General features: G+C 39.5%; 1 protein-coding gene across 1 annotated transcript in view; it reads right to left on the reverse strand.

The window, feature by feature from the left end:
- Nucleotides 1–13,865: 13,865 nt before the first annotated feature.
- Nucleotides 13,866–18,391, reverse strand: part of Shc4 (SHC adaptor protein 4) — a 98,240-nt gene continuing 93,714 nt past the window's right edge. The window contains exon 12 of the mRNA XM_036184176.1: nt 13,866–15,460. Coding sequence (XP_036040069.1) covers nt 15,305–15,460 — 156 coding nt within the window. The 3' untranslated portion in view covers nt 13,866–15,304. The remainder of the gene's footprint in view (nt 15,461–18,391) is intronic.

Below are 18,391 nucleotides of genomic sequence, written 5' to 3' on the forward strand. Positions count from 1 at the left end.
AGGAGATGCTAAATAACAACTGCAAGATTCTGGCAAGTGGTGAAGAATTGTAGAAGGGGCGAGAGGGACACAGACAGGAAAATAGATATGCAACTAAGTTACGGATGCATAACGGGCATGTCATGGCAACTGATAAAACTTCAAATAGTGGTGAAATCTGAGCCAAGGTTTTGAACAAGGTAGCTAACAGAAAGATAGATGTACACTAAAACTCAAGAACACAGGAAGCATCGGGCGGTGGTGGCACACACCTTTAATCCCAGCACTCGGGAGGCAGAGGCAGAGGCAGGTGGATCTCTGTGAGTTTGAGGCCAGCCTGGTCTACAGAGTGTATTCCAGAACAGCCAGGTATACACATGAAACCCTGTTTTCAAAACAAAACAACAACAACAAAGAACACAGGAGCCAGCTAAGTGCTGTGGCTGAAATGAAATGTCCTCCACAGGCTCATAATTGGGTGTTCACTCCCCAAGAGCACTATTTGGGGATGCTGTGGAACCTTAGGAGGGAGACATGGCTAGCTGGACTAGGCCAATAGGAATGGGCCTTTGAAGGTTATACCTAGCTCGCTCTCGCTCTCTCTCTCTCTCTCTCTCTCTCTCTCTCTCTCTCTCTCCTCTCTGGCTAGCAATGATATGAAAGTCTCTGCCCCATGTTCCTGCTGCCACGCCTTCCTTACCACAGTCTGAAACCCTCTAAAACCATAACAAATAAAACAAATCCTAACCTAAATGTTTCTGGAAGATGTTACAGTCACAGTAATGCAGACACAACTAATACAGTAGGTTAAAGGATTCCAAATACGTTAAATTTGACATAATGGTGGCATAAACAAGAAGAGGTATTCTGCAAACATTTGGAAAAATCACCTTACTTATCAACTCCTTATTTATCTATCTAAAAGTTTTTAAAACATGATAAAATTTAACATGTTAACCACTTAAATTATATTGATTAGCAGTTTCTTATCCAGTGTGTGAAGAGCTGGGAGGTCATCTCAGCAAGTAAAAACCTGAACAACCTGAAAAATCAGCAACCTGAAAAATTGCTTTGGATCTCTCAAAGCAATGGGGTCCCATCAGAAATGTAGATACAGAGAGTGACAGGTAGCGCAGAACCGGAGTAGAAAGCTCCCTCGGAGGCACAGGAGAAAACCTGGACTGTGACGGGGGACTTGCCAGCCCTCGGGGTGGAACCAGCTTGAGCACCAGCTGCAGCAGCTCCCAGGCAGTGGGCAGAGTGGGGGAGTCGTCATTAGCTCTAGTCCAGGAGTGCGTCTACTTCCCAGGCAGTGGGCAGAGTGGGGAAGTCGTCATTAGCTCTAGTCCAGGAGTGCTTCTACTCTCTCCCAGTACCCCTTTGGGGGTCAAACGACCCTTTCACAGGGGTCACCTAAGACCACTGGAAAACACAGATATTTACATTACGATCATAATAGAGCAAAATTACAGTTAGAAAGTAGTAATGAAAATAATTTTAGGGTTGGGGGTCACCACAACATGAGGAACTATATTAAAGGGTCACAGCATTAGGAAGGTTAAGAACCACGCTATAGAAAAAAAATAATAATCTGACACTTCTGGTGATGAGCAGCCTTGAAATACCAAGGCCAGAACACTGTGTTTAAGGACTGCCCTCCAGAGTCTCACCTAATAAATAAAGTTTTACCAGTGTCTAATAACACAGAGAAGGGAAATACTCAGCCACGAGCAGTAAGGAGTATGTGAGCAGAGCCCAGGGAGCACAGTATGATCATAGCTCGTTGACCAGATTGCTTCTGAATATTTGCTCCCAATATGTACACATCTGCACACAAGAATGGCCTCTTTCCCAGAGTTCCTTTCACCAGAACATCCCATCTGAGATAGAAAGGGGAATGAATGGTAATGAATAAACAAGCATCAACAGTAACAAAAACTACACCTACTAGATTTAAACTTCAGAAAATTAAAACAAAAAAAAAAAAAATGAAAGCCAGAGGATAAAGAGCCTTATCTATTCAGGAGCAAAGACAGGAATTATTACATTGAATTTCTCTGAAACCAACCAAATGAGAAGAGCGTGGAATGAAATGCTTACCATGTTGAAAGGGAGAGGAAAAACTAGTCTAGAGTCTGAGAAAGGAGCCTTCAAAAGTGAAGCAAGTGGGCACTGTGGCATATTCCTGGAGACCTGGCTACAGAAAGCCCGGTGAAGGATAACTTGAGCCCAGGAGTACAAGACCAGCCTGGGCAACATTCAAGATTCCATTTTTTAAAGGGGGGTGAAGAAGAAGTAAAGATTTCTCAGATGAACAAAAACTGAGGAAATTTGTTGACTGCCTTGCATGAAATGTTAAAAGATCTTCAGAGATAAGAAAAGCAGCAGAGATCATAGACAGACCTCCCTGAAGAAAGAGTCAGAGAAGGACGACACTTCTCTGTCATGTGTGTATGACTAAAGTGTGTAATTAGAGTAATTAAGGTGACAGTAATTAAAACTTCAATTCCAAAAATCTTAGTTAACTTACAGTTTGTTCAAAATAATAGCAATAATATATTACGTATGTTTCCAAGTATAAACTTATGAATCAGGATAGGAGGGAGAAATTAGGAATATTTTGTTATTATGAGATATTTACAATATGAAAAAAATTTTAAAGAGGAAAAAGTAATAAAACAAAAGTGTTTAAAATGAAGAAAAATAAAAAATGAAAGAGATATTATATAAATATGGATTTGGATTAGTTGTAAATGTATATTGCAAACTCTAGAGCAATTACTAAAAGTACATTTTTGTTTTTGTTTTGTTTTCTGAGATAGGGTTTCTCTGTGAAACATTCTTGGCTGTCCTGGAACTTACTCTGTAGACCAGGCTGGCCTCGAACTCACAGAGATCCACCTGCCTCTGCCTCCCAAGTGTTGGGATTAAATGTATGCACCATCTCTGCCTGGCTAAAAATACATTTTTTAAGAGAAAGGTAAAAAAAAAATTTTTTAATGTAATTGATAGTTGGGGAGTTAGCTCAGTGGTAGAGCACTTGCCTAACAAGTCCAAGGCCCTGGGTTCCGTCCTCAGCTCTGGCAAAAAAAAAAAAAAAATGTAATTGATACAAAAAAAAGTAAGGAAATTTGGGGGAACATGGTCTAGGGATATAGTTCAGTTGATAGTGTGCCTACCTAGCACGCCCTAGGTTCAAGTATTGGCACCATATCAACCAGGTATAATAGCACATACCTGATACCTGTAATCCCATCATTTTGGATGTAGAGGTAAGATGATCAAGGTTATCCCCCAGGCTATATAGAGTTCAAATGAGGTCATGAGGGTAAAGCATCCACAATGATCAGTGTCCTTATAAGAAGAGACACCAGCACTTTCTCCACCATGTGAGGCTATTGCAAGAAGGAAAGAAAAAGTAAAAAAAGAAAGTGAAAGCCAGGAAGGGGACCCTCAGGAGAGTCCACCAATGACAGCATCCGGACCTTGAACTTCCCAGTCTCCAAAAGAGTGAAAAATCAATGAACATTATATCCCTATGTCCAGCATGTCAGAAAGCAAAGCAGAGACCAATCAAAGAGCCATAGGTTGACTTGGTCCTACAGTTGTCTCCTGGACACCAGTTATTGAAACTTTAGGTGATCTCTCCTAATTTGTACCTTTTGAGGTTTAATTTTCTGTAGATCACCTACAGACTCTTAATGACTTTCAAAGATTATTTGGGGACATTTCTCATCTACGAACTACTTACTAAAAGATACACTCCTTGTGCATCACAAGGACTTTTACCTTAACGTTGTGTCTTAGTCATGATTCTATTATTGTGAAGAGGCATCATGACCAAGGCCACTCTTACAAAAGAATGCTTTTAACTGGGGACTTGTATAGATGTAACTGTCTTGTTAAATAAGAAACACAGAGCCAATTGCAGAGTTAAAAGCCAAGAGGTCAGAGCAATAGTTGAGAGCTGAAAACCTTACCCTTCACTGCTGCTCTGTCTTTCCTCTCTGCCTGAGAGCTACTTCTGTGTGTTTTTTCTTTTTTATGGATTTTCTGTTCTGCTTTCTCTTTGGTTGTAAACCCAGCCACATGACCTCCTCATCACTGCCTGTCTGTACAGACCTCCAGGTCTTCTATGGTTGGTATTGAGATTAAAGGCGTGTGTCGCCAGCTGGCTGTATCCTTGAACACACAGAGATCCTGCCTAGCTCTGCCTCCCAAGTTCTGGGATTAAAGGTGTGCACCACCACCACCCAGTTTCTGCTATGGCTTGCTCTGACCCCAAGGCAACTTTATTAACATACAAATAAAATCACATTTCAATACAAATAAAATATCACTACATTTCCCCTTTTCTATTTTAATAAAAAGGAAAAAGGAAAAAAAAATATAACTAATATAAGAAAAACTATATACAAAAGTACAATAACTATATACCATATATACAAGCAATAAATACCTAAACAATGTCTAGTCCATTTGCATTTGACAAATTCAGAGAAAATAATTCCATTATCTATCCTATTTTGGTAAGTCCAAAATGTACCTGATTCACTTTCTATCCTAACTTATATTACTAACGGAACTGTCTCATAACGTCTTTCAAATTTATACACTTACACCTCTAGTGAGTTTCTTTTCTGAAATTCTTAACAAGGAAAACTATAACTATAACTAACTGATCTTCAACTCCCTCAGTGACCCAAGAAGGAAATAATACTACCTAATAAAAAATAAAAGCAGGAAGTGCATGCAAGCAGCTTCCAAAAAAAAAAAAAAAAAAATTGTGAGTTGACAGAAACAGCCAGCTGCTTGGACAATCAACTGAGGTTTCTCCACAGTGTTGGGGCATCATCTTCAGCCTATAGGCTTAGCGTATCTGACAGACGCATTTGTGAAGTAGGATGTATGCAAGGTCAACAGTTCAACCTCACATTTGGTGAGAGCAGTCCATGTACCAGAAACACCCGAATTCCATTAGTGTCATGTCATGATTCAGGATTTTAAATTCTGAAAATTATTGATTTTTTTTAATTCAGCTGTCCATTCTTCTTGGCTCTGTGTGTGTGTGTGTGTGTGTGTGTGTGTGTGTGTGTGTGTGTGTGTGTGTGTGTGGCTTCATCTTGGCATCCTGTTCTTCTCCACATCCCTCTATTAAATGCCAGTCTACTATTGAGAGGGGTGAGCTTAGTTATTCTTCAAGAATAACTGTTTCATATGCTGTTCCACTGCACCTCAGAAGCCATTGGACCACTGCCTGTTCAGCTGCCTTCGAAGAAAAGGGCATGGTACCTTTTCCAGATTGCAAAGGCCACTCACTTCAGGGATGGTGCCATATTGTCCTGGCTTCAGAAGATGCCTTTTGTTAAAGCCACAACCACACTTGTTTTGGCAAGAATTGGTAGTCCTTGGTTTCATGTCCTGTCTGTCCTGTCTGTCAACAGTTGATTCGAGGATACTTTGTTGTCCAGTGGCTAATTTTTGCCACAATGAAAGTTAACTCCATATGCAGTTTCTTCAATGCCCATATTTTCTCTGAAGTAGATTGGTACTGCCAGGAGCCAACATGTCTCATAGTCATAGCAAAAAAGAAAAATTCCTAAGTTATTAAAACATTTTAAATGCCATATTCTGTAGATCTTTGAAGGGTTTGAAGATGACCTGTCTATTTAAAATATATCTGTTTGATCTTGAAAACACACCTTATATGACTACAAGTTTGATTGTAATGTCTAACTACTAACTTTCATTTCTATATATCCTAATAGTTGGTAATAATAACATTCAAGGATTAGCAAATGGCATTACATTGTTAAATGAATGGTATAAGTACAATATCTCGAGCAAGATTCTAAATATGTGTATGGCATATTCTAACAATATATGTATTTATGTTATGTATTAACAATATATATGTATGTTAATAAAGTTGCCTTGGGGTCAGAGCAAGCCATAGCAGAAGCTGGGTGGTGGTGGTGCACACCTTTAATCCCAGCACTTGGGAGGCAGAGCTAGGCAGGATCTCTGTGTGTTCAAGGATACAGCCAGCTGGCAACACACGCCTTTAATCTCAATACCAACCATAGATGACCTGGAGGTCTGTATAGACAGGCATTGATGAGGAGGTCATGTGGCTGGGTTTACAACCAATGAGAAAGCAGAACAGAAAATCTATAAAAAAGAAATATAAATATATAAAATTTGTATACAATATAAAACAATCCAATCCAATGTAAAGTATTTAAAACCAGTAATTGTCCTTTCCTTTTTTCCTCTTTTCTTTTAAACAAGCACCTTAAATCTAATCTCCTTTGCTGAGCCCTTTCCTAACCCTTAACAACAACTTGTAACCAACCCTCCTAAACAATGAAAACTATCCCAGACCCAAAACCCATTAAAAGACCAAAAAACCACCCGCTCCACACCACCCCTTTGGGAATGTGGGTGTCGTATTCTTAAAATTGCTTCCCGCTGGGTATGGGCGAAGGTATCTTTATTCTGAAAAGAAAAATTTTGGGTTAATTGACAAACTCTAGGAAAGGTAACTATATTCTTTGTTATCCATAATGCCAAAGTTCAGGGTTTATCTCAAGTCCTTATTCAAGTAGTCTTTGAAACTGGATCATCTCAGCTAGTCATCTCAGAATTGCTCTAAGCACTTTGTAATCCAGAGCTGATCTGTAGATGATGTTTGTCAGCTTAATGATACTACTATTGTCTACGTGGAATTGTCGTTGTGGGGCCCCATCTTCTTCCCAGAGATTTCAGTTGATGTTAGGCCTGGCCGTGATTTCCTGCAGAAAACTGATAAGAGACTCCAACACAAAGACATGGATAGGCAGCTAATTGAAGCCTTTTCTCTAGAATTAATTAGTACTCTATATGACCATTATTATCTTAACCAAGTTTATATATATTTATATATTGTAAATTTTGATATAAAATTCATACTCTAAGAAAAGTTTAAAGAATCAGAATAGAATCAAAGAATTGAGATTAGTAATAGAATAGTCCCTTAATTAATTTGGTTTTTCTCCTGTCCCATGTCAGAAGATGGCTCTTTCTTCTGGTATGATACAGGGAGTTTGCATGTTCCTTTTAACAACATGCTTGAGTTTAAAGAAGGAAAGAGCCATTCTCCAACTGCAAAGTCAGCTTTAAATTTTAATTGAACTGGGACTACGAGAAGACCAATAGTGTTGATTTTTTTTTTTTTTTTTGAGAAGAGCTGAAACAAACATTTAGGAAGACTTATGAAATTTTGTAGATGATATACCAATAGGCCATTTTACTGTTTCCTGGATAGATGATTTGTCCCTTTTCTTCAGTTGTCTCATTTGTCCAGTGTTCTTCAGATTCCTTAGCCTTCATTCTCCTAAAAGACAAAAACAAAAACCCTTCCCCAAGACTAATTTTGTGGAGGTTCCCTTTTGGCAAGTTATATCTGATTAAATGAAAAGGCATGTATTAATGGTATAAGTTAGTTTAAATTGGATGGTCATGTCGGTTGATGAACTATTACCTCCTCTAATTAAGAGATCTCTCTTGTTCAAACCAAACCTTCATCAATTTTGATGGTACCCACAGCTTATCTTCTCCTGAAGAAACAAAAGCAAAACCTCATCCTCAACGTAACACATACCCTGGTTTCCATTCTGAGGCCAGCACATCCTTGAAGTGTATAGGCTGATTTAATTCTGCAGTTTTTTATATTATCCAATGTCTCTCTGCAGCTGTTGTTCCTTTCTCATTAGCACTGAGAAAATTCAAAGTTAATAGAGCATTGTGAAGTCTATTCTGGGGGGTTTTTGTTACCCCTTTCTGTTTATTTATCATGTCCTTTAGAGTTCCGTTTAATCTTTCTATAACTGCTTGGCCTGTAGGATTATGTGGTATACCTGTAATATGCTTTATATTATAATAAGCAAAAAACTGTTTCATTTTAACAGAGACATATGCTGAGCATTGTCAGTTTTAATTTGTGCAGGTATACCCATGATGGCCATAACTTCTAGCAAATGAGTGATTACAGAAATCAGCTTTTTCAGAACTCAAGGCAGTTGCCCATTGAAATCCTGAATAAGTATCAATGGTATGATGTACGTATTTCAATTTTCCAAATTCTGCAAAGTGAAACACATTCATCTGCTAGATTTCATTCCTCTGAGTACCCTTTGGGTTACATCCTGCTGGCAATGGCATCTGATTGTAGAAGGAACAAGTAGGACATTTCTTTATAATTTCCTTGGCTTGTTGCCAGGTTATGGAAAAATCCTTTTTTAAACCTTTACTATTGACATGTTTTTTTTTTTTTTTATGAAATTCTGAGGCCTCCTGTCGCGCCCGCCTCGACCAGCAAGGAAGACTCGACACCGGGATCCTTCTCATCACAGTTTATTCAGACCTTTGATTAATTGCATTGTGTCTCTCTCTCTGGGGCAAGCCTCTCCCAGCACCTAAGTAGGGCTGGGCTGCCAACCCCAAGCAGCCACGTGGGCACTGTCCACAGGTTCACGCATATGCCAGCAACACACGAATCCAGCCACAGCCAAATAAGGAGCTGTTTACCATAAAGAGTGTTTGCCATCGGGAAGGCAGAGGGTAGAAGCCAGAGCCATCTTTAGGGTGCGGCTACACGCGGCTCTCTACAGCCTCCAGCACATTTCCTATCAACGGTTTATCATTCTCATCATTACCTTGTGCTAGAGGGCCTGGCAGACCAGTATGAGATCAGATGTGAGTTATATATAAAGGATGACTCCTTTCCCTGATTATATCTTGTAATTGAATAAATAGTGAAGTTAATTCTGAAGCATCAGGGATAAATTCTTCAGTCTCAATATGAAATACCACTCTTTCAGCATACTGAGAGTCAGTAACTATGTTGAAAGGTTCTGAAAAATCCATTAATACCAACAGAATAGCATACAATTCTGATTTTTGAACTGAATTATAAGGACTTTGAACCACTTTACTTAAATTTTCTGATTTGTAACCTGCCTTTCCTTATTTGTTGGCATCTGTATAATATGTACAAACTCTAGATATGGGTTTCCTCATACAATTCGAGGCAAGATCCAATCAGCTCTCTTTATAAGATCAATTATATTGCTTTTGGGAAATTTGCTGTTAATTTCTCCCAAAAAGTTACTGCAAGCTCTTTGCCAAGGTTCACTTTCTGTCCATAATTTTTCAATGTCCTCTTTAGTTAAAGGTACAACAATTTCTGCTGGGTCTATTCTTGCTAATTGATCAAGTCTCAATTTTCCTTTCAAAATTAAGTCAGAGATTTTTTTTCCACATTTTTAATTTTTTATTTGGTTTATTTGGTAAAAATATCCATTCCAATATAATACCTTCTCTCTGAATTAATATTCCTGTAGGAGAATATCTAGAAGGTAAAACAACCAAAATGCAGTCCAGCTTTGGATCAATACGATCCACGTGTCCTTCATGTACTTTCTCTTCTACCAATGCCAATTCTTTCTCAGCTTCAGGTGATAATTCTCTTGGACTATTTAAGTCCTTGTCACCTTCTAAGGTTTTGAACCAGTTATTCAGTTCATCATTTTTTATCCCAACAATAATTCGTAGATGAGAAATGTCTCTAAATAATCTTTGAAAGCCATTAAGAGTCTGTAGGCGATCTCTCCTAATTTGCACCTTTTGAGGTCTAATTTTTTGTAGCTCTATTTTATATCCTAAATAATTAATAGAATCTCCTCTTTGTATCTTTTCAGGAGCAATTTGTAATCCCCAGCAAGGCAATATTTTCTTTACTTCTTCAAACATTCTTTCTAAAGTATCTGCATTTGAGTCAGCTAGTAAAATATCATCCATATAATGATAAATTATAGAGTTAGGAAATTTTTTTCGTATCACTTCCAAGGGCTGTTGTACAAAATATTGGCACAGGGTTGGACTATTCAACATTCCCTGTGGGAGGACTCTCCATTGAAATCTTCTAACCGGTTGAGAATTATTGTAAGTAGGCACTGTGAAAGCAAATCTTTCTCTGTCTTTTTCTTGTAGAGGTATTGAAAAGAAACAGTCTTTTAAATCGATAACTATGAGAGGCCATCCTTTAGGTAACAGAGTAGGCAAAGGAATTCCAGATTGTAGAGAGCCCTTTGGCTGAATTTCTTTGTTAATTGCTCTAAGGTCTGTTACCATTCTTCATTTACTAGATTTCTTTTTAATAACAAATACAGGAGAATTCCAAGGGCTGGTAGATTCTTCAATATGCTGAGCATTTAACTGTTCTTCTACCAGCTCTTCTAAAGCCTAGAGTTTCTCTGTTGTTAAAGGCCATTGCTGAACCCATACCGGCTTGTCTGTTAACCATTTTAAAGGTAGAGCTGTTGGTGTCTTTGGAAGATCATTAGTTTTTGTGACCTGTTCTTGTATAATATGGATGGCTGGTGACCACTCATTAGAATAATACCTTCTAATATTTCTCTCAGAAACATGTGCTGGTTTATGATTTATTTCTGAGGTTGGAGGGATGTTAATCTGAGTATTCCATTGTTGCAACAGGTCTCGACCCACAGGTTCATAGCTATGTTAGCCACATATGGTTTTAATTTTCCTCTCTGTCCTTCTGGGCCTATACATTCGAGACATCTTGCACTCTTTTTCACTTGAGATAATGTTTCAATTCCTAACAGCTGAACATTTACCTCCTGAAGAGGCCAAGATAGATGCTAAAATTCTGGTGCAATTATGGTCACGTCAGTACCTGTGTCTACCAGACCAGACAATAAAACACCATTTATTTTTATTGTTAATTTTGGTCTTTGTTCATTTATGGAAGTTTGCCAAACATTTTTCTTTATGGTTTCTCCTGAATTTTCTGTTCTCTCTGTCTCAGTTGTTCCATTACTCTGAGTAGCCTGGTTTATTCCAATAGGCATTTGGTCATTTAACTGCTCTGAGTAGGGTTCTCCTCTATGATTGCAGGAAAGGTCTGTACTGGATTCACTGTAGGGGCCTGCCTGAGGCCCCTCTGGGAGTTTCCCAAAGACTGAGGCAAAGTATTACCTTGTCTGTCCCTTGTTGATCTACATTCGTTAGTCCAGTGTTTTCCCTTACCACACCTTCTACATACTCCAGAAGGAAGGGGTATTCTGTTGCCATTGTTCCTTGAAGAAACATTGTTTCTAGAAGTGCCCTGTTTACAGTCCCTTTTCAAATGTCCTCGCTTTCCACATCCAAAACACCTGACATTTCTCAAACCTCTTGAAATTGCTTTTCCTACCCACATATTATCATGATCATGAGCTTCAACATTAACCGTGTTGTTGCATGAATCTTAAAAGTCTTATTAATAAAATCAAACCTGAGGCCAGTTATTGGGGTGAATGCTGGAAGATCAGAGAAGCAGAACAAGCCACAGTTTCCTCACCTTGCCAGTTCCTCAGCTGGTCTTGTTTCCTCAGACTGCAAGCTTCTGTGTCCTCATCCAAATGAATCTCAGCTGAACTGTGCTGCTCAAAAGCCTAAAAGCTTAACCAGCCAAATGCTTCTAGTTTCTGGTCTTCATGACTTATATATCTTTCTGGTTTCTACCATCACTCCCTGGGATTAAAGGCTGGATTTCTGGGATTAAAGGCATGTGTCACTATGCCTGGCTGTTTCTAATGTGGCCTTGAACTCAGAAATCCAGAGGTATTTCTGTCTCTGGAGTGCTAGAATTAAAGGTGTGTGCTACCACTGTCTATCCTCATGTTTAATATTATGGCCACCCTGTTCTCTGACCCCAGATAAGTTTATTAGCCTGCACAATATTTTGGGGAACACAATACCACCATACCTTGTCTCTAATCCAATCTTCCAAGGATGCAGATCTTGCCTTTAATGTCCTGATTATTCTCTTGCATGCTGCATTTGTGTTTTCAAAAGCCAAAGATTCGATTATTATCTGGCTAGCTTCTGAATTCAGGACCATTCTATTTACTGCTGAAGTTAGTCTTTGTAAGAAATTTGTGAAAGATTCTTTTGGGCCCTGTATAACCTTTGTAAATGACTCAGTTTTCTTTCCTGGTTCCTCAACTCTGTTCCATGCATTCGAGACTGCCATTTGACATAGAATTAGGGTTTGGATATCATATAAACATTGTGTTTGTGCTGCAGCATATTGGCTTTCTCCAACAAGCTGATCCTGGAAGACTTGTATACCTTTATCCCTACATTGTTTTGCTATGCTTTTAGCTTCCTCTTTGAACCACATTTCCACTGGAGTTGTTGTCCGGGTTCCAGAACAGCCTGTGCCAGCTCCCACCAGTCCTGTAGTATAATCCTATTATAAGTTGACCAGGAGTTTAACATTTGCTTTACATATGGGGAATGCATGCCATAAGATACTATTGCCTCCTTAAACCTTTGTAAATCTAACATTTCAACCTGAGTTCAAATATTTTGTGTATTCACTTAACCAGGTAGCTGTTGTATAGTTACCAGATAAATTAAGGGTGATTGTGTGAAAACAGGCTTTATTTCTGTAGCCTTATAATCCAATCCTAAAACAACTTCACTGTTAATTTCTTCTGTCTGAATCTGAATATCTCTATAATTAATTTTAACAGGTTTAACAAGTTTTTCTAAAATTTTTATCCTGGCACTTAAATGGACTATCTTTTTAAATTGTAAAATAAGGATAAGAAGAATAATGATATAATTCGATCAACATTAATCTTCTCATATAGTTGTTCTATTGTCAGACTGTCTAAAATTTCAAACAAAGCCCAATTTTCTTCCAATGTACACATAAAACCCATTTTTTTTTAATGTGGAAAAAATTCTCTTTTAAATAGTTTCCACAACTCCCCAGGATCAGCTGTGACCCCCATCCCAGGACCTTCCACGGCTCCTCAGGATCAGCTGTACCCCCATCCCAAGACCCTCCACAGCTCCTATATGCAGCCATATGGCTCTCCAGATTCTATATCTGCTTTCACCCTCTCCCTTCTCCTGGGCCCAAGAGAACTGCATTCTGCTTGTGGTTTCTCTATCCTTTAAACATACCTTAAATACCCTTTATTAATCTCTCCTCAGATTACTATGTTTGAGTGAACCATCTGTTTCCTGTCAAGACACTGATCCACCACACATATGATAAATTTCCAAGTCCCAAATACCAGACATATAGTGTCAGTGGTCACAAAGCAATATTCATTTATTTTTTAGAAAAGGCATTTACAGATATTTACAGGCAAATGAACCACCATTTTAAAATAGAGGTTGAGAATATGAGATTAAGTAGCATGCAGACATTTCTTGCATCTTGGGTGTGTGTGAACTTTAGTGTCTTTAGTATCAGAAAGTGCAGTATTTGCTTCCCTAGCTACAACACCACTGGAGTCCAGTGTTGACTGCCCATGTGTGCTGCTTACACTATCAGTGCTCCCTGCATCTGGACCTCCTGGCTATCCCGTCTCTGTGCATCTGCTGGAAGGAGACCATAGTCTTGCCCTGTGTCTGATGCAGGTTGCCTACAAGTTCCTATCACTACACTGATCCATTTTATGAAGAAAAAATTATTAAGACCTAAGATATATGGGGGAAATCAATGACATATATATTATTTTCTAACTGTGGAAAGGAAACCTACATAAGAAGCCAATGGTAGCGGAAATAAAAATGGTAGCTGTTACATAAAAACGTCAGACTTCAATGTATTTGATTTCTGATGATTTCTATCCAAAATAACTATTCCATATTGTACTCAAAACTTACCAAATATATCATAAACCACAAAGGTTAAGTTGTATCTACTTAGCCAAAGTGAAGTAGTATTGAGATAACTATCCAGAAAACTCAGAATTAATTCAGAATTTATCTCTCTCTCTCTCTCTCTCTCTCTCTCTCTCTCTCTCTCTCTCTCTCTCTCCCTTCCTCCCTCCCTCCCTCTCCATCTCTCCTTTAGTAATGGCCATTTCTTTATATGCAAATGCAAGTAAGAACTGACTGAGTATTTCTGCTATTACTAAAAACAACCAGATCCACTTATATCAACATTACCTGCTTTACACTGAAACTCTTGGGGTGGAGCTATGTGAGTGATGACTTGTTTAAACCCTTGATCAGTTGAGTATAGACACAGAATAAGGGAAAGTCCTAAGTGTTTCCCCTTCACTACACAAGCTGCTTATCAGTATTAATTTCTAACAAAGGAAAAATTATGTTAGGATGCCAAAGGACCTTGGAATGCACCTCTGAGCTCCCTCAGCTTATAAACAAGAAAACGGGAATCCAGACAGGTTTAGCAACCTGCCAAGAGCCACAGAGATGAATAGTCTGAGCCTAGAGCTTCTCTGAGGATTCTTAATTTCACCACCAGTTTAACCATTGGGCTGTGTGTGGCAGGCCTTTCCAAACCCTTCACCCTATGTGTTTTCTCACTCTGCATTTTGTCTGATCACATGTAGAGAGGGAGATAGGACACATATAGAGGTGACACTTGGATTCGGTGGCAGCCAATCAAAAGGAAAGTTTCCTATACTTTGAATTACCTTCTCAGTAAGCATGGCACCAGTGCGGACTGAGCATGAACACTGGTTTTGTTTACCGTCTTTTATATCCATGTACTCAAAATCAGAAGTAAGCAAGAGATTTGGCCTCATGAACTTGCCCTATGCTGCATAAGAACAGTTCAGGTAGCAAAGATTGAGGAACACTGGCCAGTGAATTTGGGCCCCAACCTTCTCATCATCAAATGAGACAGAATGATGAAGCCTCCATTGGCTTTTGCTTTCATTGCGCAACATAGAACCAGTCTGAATTTGATGTCAGTGTCATATTTAACATGGCAGCAACAGTGCTACTAAACAGAAAATGGTTCAAGTCAACACTGCTCATCAAATTGCTTCCCCTTGCTTTTTTAGCAAGGAAAAGCTTTTTTGGCAACTGGTTCTGTAGCTATAGACCACGAAAACACCTGGTAATACTCTCCCCCCATATGAAAATGGCCCCAGATTATCAAGTCGAAGGCACATATCACTGCCTGAGCAGTTCAAGTTATCTTTAGCATATGAAATTGTAGTTGTGCTTTTAGCTTTTAATCAATGCAATGTGACCTTTAAAAGTGACCTCCGTGCATATGCATAAGTCCTTTTCCAATGGATTGAAATTCTTCCTCTCTGATTTTCATATTTAGAGGGTATTTTATTAGTTCTCTGTTTTACAAAAGACATAGTCCATGGTGGTCTCAGAAAGACATGTTTCACAGTTTGTGTTCTATTTCATCTGGAGAAAAAGCTTGAATTGTCATTGTCCCTGACAAAAAAAGGATATTCTTCTGATGTCACTGCCACAGTGTCTGGAGCGGTCATTTCCTGGAATGCCAAAGTCCTGTAGTATTACCTTTCCTTACTGGCTGTTTAAGGCTTACTTCACTTCCAGAAGAGATGATTGGCAAACTATTATCCATATGGTATTTGATAAGGTGGCCAACATTATCAAACACATGGTCCTTGGTCCTCACCTGGAAAAGGAAGCACAAATATATTCCGGTTTAATACTAGTAGTTCTTCTGAAAGATGTAAACGATTGTGGAGGGTGTGTCCCTAGCGTAGATATTTCACAGAGTAAAGGAAAGGTGCTTTTTCACTCTATCCTCCTTAATAAACCGTTTTATCACTCCCCACTACCCTTTTACAGTGGCGTTCCTATAGGCTCAGAGGATGGCAAGCCCTTGTCATTTAATCCAAGTCTACTGACTGTCAGCCTCTCTGCAGTGCTGTTGCTTGATCAATTCCATCATATCACCACTTCCATAAATCTCCGGGTGATCTGTGGACAGGCACATTACCAGGATTACAGTTATCTTCCATAGAATGGAGTGTTCCACGTTACCCCGTCTCTAACAAAAGCAGGCCTCTTGGAGGAGTCCTGCCTCTCCCTAGAGCCTCAACACAAATCCTATCTCCTCCAAGAAGGCTCCTTGGACCTTCCCAACAGGCATTCATTCATGTCACCTTCCTGCAAGCTTCATTAACTGTAGCTGACTCAGAAATGTCTGTTTCATGGTATTTACTGTCCGCATGCTGAAGGAAATGGATTTGTAGTATTTCCTCCAGGATTGCCATGCACCTACCATCTGCATGCTTTTCTGTCTCCTGGGCTCACTGCCTTGGTCACCTGACCCCATGCATGCTCCTGTGTGGAGGACAGTGAAGCCTTCCAGGAGAGAGAAGGCCTGCCACCAGCACACACCTACTTAATAATTTTGCCAGCTTCCTACAGGGGATTCTGAGTTCTGCCTGCATACTGGTTTCAGCATACTGGAATAACCGGCAGAATTTGAATGTGGACTATAACTTAGAGAATGAATTTACAATTGAATTTCCTGATTTTGATTACTACACTAGAGCTATGAAAGAAGTGTCCTTAGTTTTTGTAAGCACAAGACAAGGAAAAGGAGACAAGGACTTCAGTATATTCTCTATGGCCTTCGAACCTTAGTGAAGGTTTTCTCTCTTCCTGTTCCAGTTTAGCTGAGGAATCCTGCTGCATTCTTAATTCCAACTCATTCTGTTTCTTCTCCCTCCATGTTTCTCCAGCCAACACTGTGGTCTGGGATTTCACAGTTCCCACCCCGAGGTACCAGTTATTGTCCCTGTGTATCCCACACACTCCCCTGTATTTTCTAACCAATCCTGCAGATGTTAAGTTACCCCTCCTAGCCCAGAGACCACAAACTAGCCACTGGACAAATGTACAGATGCTGTTAAACCAGAAGTTTTAAAGTACTGTAAGTTGAAAAAGCAGAGAGTGTACATAAAACTCTATCTGGTGACCCTACCAGCCCCTACTCTGCATGGCAGCAGTCGGGTATCACTGAGTGGTGACTGTTTTTTCAGTTCGGCAGAGTCAGCCACACCTTGTGCTCACCCCATTATTTACCCACTTCTTCCTTATATACAGTTGGGCCCAGTAATATTTGCATTTGTAAACCCACCTACAAAAGCTTTCAAAAACTGTGTGATTAAAAAAAACAAAAACAAAAACAAAACAAAACAAAACCATAAGCTGGTCGGTGGTGGCGCAGACCTTTAATCCCAGCACTTGGGAGGCAGAGGCAGATCTCTGTGAGTTCAAGGCCAGCCTGGTCTATAGAGCGAGATCCAAGCCAGGCACCAAAATGACACAGAGAAACTGTCTCAAAAAACCAAAACAAACAAGCAAACAAACAAACACATTACATGAGACTTGAAATATGTAGTCCAATACTGTCAACTCAGACTTTCTCCAACTGAAACTATGCTACTTTCAGAACCACAGCTCATTTCCCCAGACGGTGGCAACCATCCTTCTACTTTGTGATTTTAGGAGCCTGGCTTCCTAAGACACCTCGTTTAAGTGGAATCATGTGACATTTGTCCAGCGACTGGCTGATTTTTACTTAACCAAACTTAACGTGCTCTCAATATCCTAGAACATGGTGGCATGTGACAGGCTGTCCTTCGCATGTTTCAGCAGTGTTCCTTTGCATGTCTACAGCATCCCTTCTCTCTCCTCTCACCCATGAACTTTGACGTTACTTCCACCTCTTGGCTATGAGCACAGTGGAGTTCTCCTGAAGATCTCCATTCTCCTGCCCAGAAGTGAGGCTGCGACTTTGCATGGCCGTTATATTTTTAAGTTTCTGAGAAACTTTCCAACTGTTTTCTGTTTTTAGGGATGGATAATATAGCCGGCTTAGTAGACTTGAGGTGGACACTCAGTGTGGCTTTGATTCAAATACGTGTTGATTAGAAATGTTGGGTACTTTACACCATCTATCACTCGGCTGGCTGTGTGCCTTCTCTGGAGAAATGGTTCATCCTGGAGGGGTGTTTTGTTTTGTTTTTGTGAGTTGCAGGGTTTCCTTATGAATATTAACACCACCAAACTTATAGTTGGCAAACATTTACCTCATTCTGTGGTTGACTATTAACTTGGTAGTACAAAGCATTTAGTTTAGTGCAGACCCACTTCTCTATGCTTGCTTTTTTTTTTTTTTAATATTTGGTCCATTTCTTTATTGTCCTTCAGGATCTCAGAATTCCCCGACACAAGGAGGCTACCAATTCCAGCTCATTTATTGGAACATCTATTCCAATTTGGTGGCAAACTTTTTAAAAACAAGAATTATCAAAGATTTAGTCACAATAAATACAAGTGGCAGCAGCTGCCCCAGCCCCCCATACCCTGAACTACTGTAACTGTTATACATGAGGACTTAGAAAATACTTTTTGGCAATAGTCCAAGGTCTTCAGGCTGACATGATTTGGAATGGTGAGGACCACCCTTCCTCAAACATCATTCATTCTGATACTCATCCTGGTTCTCTGCTTCCAATTAAATGTGGCATGGGTGTATTATAGCCAGCATTGCCCCTTTACTCCTCCTGCCTGGGATAAGCTTTGGCTT

Source organism: Onychomys torridus, chromosome 4 (assembly GCF_903995425.1).
Source record: "Onychomys torridus chromosome 4, mOncTor1.1, whole genome shotgun sequence".
Taxonomy (NCBI): Eukaryota; Metazoa; Chordata; class Mammalia; order Rodentia; family Cricetidae; genus Onychomys; species Onychomys torridus.